Source organism: Poecilia formosa, unplaced genomic scaffold (assembly GCF_000485575.1).
Source record: "Poecilia formosa unplaced genomic scaffold, Poecilia_formosa-5.1.2 Scaffold459, whole genome shotgun sequence".
NCBI classification, from domain to species: domain Eukaryota; kingdom Metazoa; phylum Chordata; class Actinopteri; order Cyprinodontiformes; family Poeciliidae; genus Poecilia; species Poecilia formosa.
In genome coordinates this window covers 139,208-145,735 of record NW_006800398.1, presented here as the reverse complement: position 1 = coordinate 145,735, position 6,528 = coordinate 139,208, and the positions used below count along the sequence as shown (strand labels likewise).

The 6,528-nt window shown below is 43.8% G+C and overlaps 1 protein-coding gene across 2 annotated transcripts in view; it reads right to left on the bottom strand.

The window, feature by feature from the left end:
* The window catches only part of kcnq3 (potassium voltage-gated channel, KQT-like subfamily, member 3), a 56,994-nt gene extending 52,309 nt beyond the window's left edge, over positions 1-4,685 (bottom strand). The window contains exons 1-2 of one of the 2 annotated variants that reach the window (XM_007577909.2): positions 4,545-4,685; positions 3,832-4,272 (exon numbers count right to left, since the gene is read on the bottom strand). In XM_007577909.2, coding sequence (XP_007577971.1) covers positions 3,832-4,151 — 320 coding nt within the window. In that variant the 5' untranslated portion in view covers positions 4,152-4,272; positions 4,545-4,685. Of the gene's footprint in view, positions 1-3,831; positions 4,273-4,416; positions 4,519-4,544 lie in introns of those variants that run through there. The other variant, XM_016663965.1, reaches the window with a different exon arrangement.
* Positions 4,686-6,528: the final 1,843 nt, after the last annotated feature.

The window sequence follows — 6,528 nt, the reverse complement described above, 5'->3', positions numbered from 1 at the left end:
ACACACACACACACACACACACACACACACACACACACACACACACACACGCCCACACACACTAGAACTGTTTCTGTTTCCCAACCGGACCCGGATGTTCTGGGCTGTTTCATAAACGGTTCTGTTTCATTTCTCCCACAGATTCGTGGTTTCCTAAACCCAGCTTTAGGTTGGGGTATTAACCTGGTTCTGGTTCTGATCCAGTCTCTGTCTGAGCAGCTCTGTTTATGTTTACCAGCTGTGGGTCGGGTCCAGACTCCCTAATGGACTCTGTGGTTGTGGCCGTTTAGACTAACCACATCCGTCTCTCCGCTGGGAGTCCAGAACCGACGGGTTGCAGGTTCTGTCTGGACCCATCGGTTCTGGTCTGGTTCTGATGGCTGGACCGTCGGAGGATAATGATGTCGGTTTGGCTCATGCTGTTGACCCTCCAGGTTTCCCTCAGTGTTTTATCAGCCTGGCGGGCCACCAGGCTTGATTTCACCTCCACCAGGCCGAGAACTGTTTGTTTTTCTTTTTTAAGTCTTTATAAATGATGTTTCAATATTTTTAATAATGTCTTCCAATAACACATATTTACCCAGTGACATTTTCAAATTTACTCTCAACTGGATGATAAATCAACAGTAAAACACTAGTCTTTTCCAGCAGCCATTGTACAGCGCAGACAGCAGGAAAACCAGATGACCAAATGTAATAGAGCTCAGATGTGGTTGCTAGGTAATGGGTGGGACTCAGATGTGGTTGCTAGGTAACAGATGGAGCTCAGATGTGGTTGCTAGGTAACAGGAGGAACTCCGCTCATTGTCTAGCAATTGAAGTGAACTCTGCTTCGGTTTGAATTCATATGTGAATGCCAAGCGGACCGCAGTCCTCTCCAAAAGCAGGAAGTGAACCACTGGAAGTGGAGTTTCTGTGTCGTTTCCTTCAACGTTTTCCAACTTTCAGTCCAACTTTCTTTGTTCATTTTCACATTAACACAAGGAAGATCTGCTAACAGCAGCAATGGACGACGAAGCCGCTTCTCTCAGCCAATGAGGGTTAATTTCTGTTTCTAAAATAATCTAACTGGACGCAGGAAAAGGTGTTATTGTGCTAAGAGCAGTTAGCCTGTCACCGAAATAGTCAAGCCTGAAATAGCATCTCAAAGCTAACATGTAGCAGCTAACGCTAACATCAGCATCCACATTTCTAAAACATTTGTTCAAACTGAAGGATGAAGAACCTCAATAAGACAAAAAACCCGTAAATATCTTTACTGAGCTCACATAACTATTCATTCAACAGTTTATCAGCAAAATGTTGTTTATCTTGTCAATATATGGTTTGATTAAAACCCAATCATTTAATTACAAAGTAATTAGCTTAATGTAATTAATTTCCACTGAAACTGAACTGAGCTGCATGTTAATGCATCCAAATCTGAGGCTGTATAATGAGAGAAATGTCCCGACATGCCAGAGTTTAGTGGGACATTTTCAGCATCACCAACATTTTACAGCCAAATCTGAGGAGGATTTTTCTTCCTTTTTACTGAAAAAGTCCTGCATTAAACCTCAGGAAGCCTCAGACATCAGGTGAGCATCGGTCCAGACGACTGAACCTGAACCACCACAGCTCCCAGTGCTCCCAGTAGGACAGAAGAAGGAAATACGCAGCATGCATCTGAGTCTTTTCGCCTTCATGTGCAATTAAGAAAACATATTTTATGAATAAGCTCAGAAAACTGTGAATGTTTGGATGCATTTTTATGATTTGTCCCTGAAAGCCGGCGAGTTTGTCTGCAGATTAAATCACAGGGACAGAAAAAGGAGTGGCGCTTCGCTGCATCCTGTGGAGGCGAGAGGATTTCACACCAGAACCAACACATGAGGTCACTTTGATACGGACTCCCACCCGACATCAGCAGAAGGAAAAACTGGCTGCTGCCGGCAAGAGGCACGTGATGCAAACAGCACGTTTCTGCTCCAGGTGGAGGGAGCAGAAATAAAAAGAGTCATGACAAGAAAACCGGAGGGATTCCTCAACCCTGGATCAAACACAAAGGTAAAAATCCTGAATGAGAAGAAAAAAATACAAAAAGACGCAAAGCAGCAGCTAAATTAGACTAATGTGGCGTCAAACTGCTCAGTGGAGACGAACTGAAGCACAAACCCAGATGCAGCTTCGAAGAGAAGCAACAGAGAAATGATCAAAATTAAATAAACGTTTCCGACAGATAAAATCAAAGCTGAATTTAAGCCTTTTTAATTTTCTGGCCCAGATTCCAGTGATGTAAGGAGGAAACTGGGCTGAACAGGTCGGAGGAAACAGGTTGCTTCCTGTCGGTTTGGGTTCAGTCTGATGAGTTCGCTCCTCTATCAGCCACAACAACAAGATCAGATAAACGCTCCTCCTCACCGCAGACAGGCGGACGGTTAAAAACGCTGCATCGGAGACCAGAGCACTGAGAGGAGTTCTCTGAAGGGGTCAAAGGTCAACAGCTCTGAGAAACAGACACAGAAGTTTAATGGCCGACCTGAAAACAGGCGGATCGTCCAACGATCGCAGAAAATCCCATAATGCTTTGGTAATTCTCCATAAATCATCTGAAAACCTAAAGTTCAACATCATCAAAAATAAACATTTTATTCTAATAAAGATTTTTCTTCATCATCACAAACTAAATATTGAAATAAGCTAAATATTTAGTTTACAAACTAAATTTATCTTCAAACTAAATATTTAGCTCAGAATTAAATATTTAGTTTGAAGATAAACATTTATCCTCAACCAAAATGTTTAGCTTCAGAACTAAATAATTAGCTTGTAAACTAAGTATTTACTCTGAAAAGGAACTTCTGACTCATTATAACATGAAAACCCAAATTATGGTTGTTAGTTTTTGACTAATTTTACAAACAGCGTCTGGTATCCAGGTTACCATGGCGATGATCAAACCATAATACCCAGTTTGATTCCTGACATAATCATCATTTCAAACCTCTGACTGACTTTTAAAACCAAAATCCGTCCAACCAGAGATCCAGCCTCCAAACACCACTAACCCAGTTCAGACTGGTCCAGAACCAGTTCATGTCATGTTTAGCTCTGTCTCTCCAGGAAGTTGGGATCTCAACTATTAATACAAATCCACTCATCAAGCATAAGTGTTGCCATTTCTGCAGAGCGTATGTGATGCTCAACCAAAAGGCAAAAACCGAACTTCCAGACGAACCGCGAGAAAAAGATGCTGCATGAGGGAAATGTTAGATAAATGATGGCTAGTTAGTCCATGCTAGTGGATCAGATTAAACTTGTTACCAATAATCTGATGTTGCTTTACATCTTTTGCCAGTTAATGGAATAAAATCCAAAAATGTCAACTTTCTGTGCTCTGGAAATTTCCAAGTTTTTTTCTAGAAGATTTCTGAGCTCATTTAGGAATCTGAGTTTTCTGGTGAAATGTATTTTATTCGACCTGCAGCTGTTCCGATATGATTAGCAAAATCGCATCAATCACAGAAAAACATCGCAACATCCTGGAGGGACCGGATGTGGATTAGAGCCACCGGAAAACAGAAAAATACCTTTTCTCTCAGAATTCTGACTTTAACCTCAAAAGTTTAAAGTCAGAATTAATTTTAAGTTTTTTCAGTGGCCCTCCTCCCGTTCCGTAGTTTCTTGGGTCAGAAGTTTCTCAGAACCCGCCTGGCTCCTCTTCAGCCTCATTTCTCACCAACAGATGAGCGACATGATCAGTAAACACCTGCATGCTCAGCTCTCCAGCAGCGGGTCTCAGCCGACCCGGACCCGGACCGGTCCGGTCCACATGTCGCAGCATTTACTCACACGAACGCGTGGTAGAGCAGGGCCCATCCTCTCGGCCTCTCCAGCGTGTCGTAGATCAGGTTCTGGATCTTCCTCTTGCGGATGTTATTCCTCTTGGCCGGCCGGGTGTAGCTCAGGGGGGTTTTGGCCAGCAGCCCGATGGTGATGCCCGGAGCGCCCCGCTTGAAGTCCTCCCGGCCCACAAGCAGCAGGGCCCCATCTTTGTCCGCTCCTCCACCGCCGCTTTGGTCCAGTAAGTCCCCGGAAGGAGGAAGAGGAGCGCCGGAGGTCTTCTTCTGCTCCTCGGAGCCGCTAGCGACGGTCCTGGACCGGAGCCCCATGATCAGTGCTGGAGGGCCGGTGAGGGCAGCATGCCATGATCCGGACCAGGCACCCGGTGTTCAGCCGCGGGTCAATCCGGGAGGAGGTCTCCGGGGAGCGGGGAGGTCCTCAGCGGTGAGCCTGGAGGACAGAGGGAAGAGGGATGATGAAGAAACGAGAGGAAGAGGAGGAGAAGAAAGCATCGGCATCTGCAGCCAACAGGAACCAGATCCGAGCTGTGCGTAAAACACGCCCTGCTGCTGCGAGGAAACTCTAAAAACTCACCGCTGCGGCTTCACGTCTGGAAACATCAATACCAACCAGACGGTGAGTCCAACAGCTGATGTGAAGGAACCAACCCAGAAACATCCCATCCAGCCTCCCAGCCCACAGAAACAAACACCGAGCCCTACCAGCGGCCGAGTCCGAGCATGGTGCGCGCCTCCGGGCTGCCAGCCTCCATCCACCTGCAGCGGAACCGCGGAGGAAGAGGAGGGAGAGGAGGGCGGAGACCGGAGGAAGCGGAGCGGAGATGCTGCGTGAAGGAGCTCGATACTGAAACTGAAGAAGATGAGGAGGGGAGAACCAGCCAGCTTCATCAGCACCGGCGCCGACGTGACGTGCGCGCACACTCACAGGTGCGTGCACCCGCGCGGGAACGCGACTCACACCTTGATCGTTGCGGTTCTCCTCTTGAGAAAAACGCGTGTCAGCAGAGACATGTGTGTGGATGCGCGCTCCCGAGGACTTGCTACGCATAGTGACGTGCGTGTGTGCGCGCTCTCGTGTAAACATCTGTAGGAATTTCTATATTTCACCAAATTTCAGCAAATTCCTGACATAATGGAGATAATTAAACAGAAACCAGACTGTTGGTCCGTTTAGTGAGAAACAACAGAAAATCCTCAGAAGGTTGAAATCAGAACTTGACCAAACCCACAGAACCCTGCGGCCCGCAGGGCGCCGCGCTGGAGGGGGCGCCAAAACGACGCTGAAAAATCATTTCCAAACTTCGACTCTTCATCACTTCATTAGATTATTGAAACCAAAAATCCTGAAAATCTGTAGATGTTCTTTAATTCTGCTGTTCAGATCAAATACTTTTTAAACAGATGAAACATGGAATCGTTTCTCATGTCTGTTGCTTTTGTATTTATTTTTCATGTTTTCATTTAAGCATCGTTGCTTCAGAATAACCACATGAATGACGATGGTTTATATTTTTGTCTACAACAGTAAAAGTAAAATCCTCAGTAACTGTTATAGTAAGACTTCTATTTTCTGCATTTATATTGTTTTATATTTACGTTATGTATTTATTTTAATTTGATTTGTTACAGTTTGTGTCTTTTATAAAGTTGTTTTAGTTGGTGTTTTGTGATCAGTTCAGTGGCTTTATGAAGAAACTGTTGGGCCAAAAGAAAAAAGATCAAGACATTAAATTTATTTTGAAAAAAAGATTTTATTGTAAAGTATAACTGCTAAAGTTAAAATCTTTAGCGATGAGTTTTAGTTGCAACTAACATTCAAAGCTTTTAGTGGAGATATTTTCATCATCTTTGTGTTGATGAAAGTCCATCTGCACTGTAAAACACAAAATCTTACCAAGTATTTTTGTCTGGTTTCTGGTATAAATATCTTAAATTACACATCAAATAAAACAAAACTAGCTTACAGGTAATTTCAAACTTTTCAGGAAGATGTAAGATTTTGTTTTGATTCATTAATATTGATTTAAAAAATCTTGTTCCATTAGATTATTTCCCTAATAAGATGTGAAAATGTTTTCTCTGTGCTGAAAAGGCAGAATGTTTTGTCGTCTGCACCAGGATTCACCCAGAGGAGCAGAGAAATCCTAAAATAGATTGGTCTGACGTCTGTTTGCCCTTTAGCTATTTAACGCTGCCGGTCGGTGGATTTGACTAATTATCTGGATGAGAAGCGGCCGAACAGATCCGTAATTGAAAAAGCAATGATTTGCCAGTGTGCTGGTTCTGCTGTACAGGACGATCCGGTGAGTCACGGCGGCTCCGAATCGCCTCCCAGGGACAGATGGGATTCAGAGTCCGCGCTGCTTCTTATAGCTTCTCATAAAAATCAATCCTCCTGCTGGAGTTCGGCTTTTTTTAGACTTTGCTGCAGCAAATCCTGCTCTCTTCATACTTGTTAAAGATGTCCTTCAAGTTCTTGTATCTTTTTGAAGTCTGGATAAATAACTGGAACATAAAATCTTCTGCAGACTTTTATGTTTTCTTCCTTTTTTCAGCACACAATAATGAGTAAAAACTAATTTTTATAAATCGAATCATAATCTGGGGTTATAATCTGGGGTTCCTTTACCACAGTGAACTGGATTGAGGTTGTTTCCCTGTTTCCAATCCAACATTCTGCAGTTTT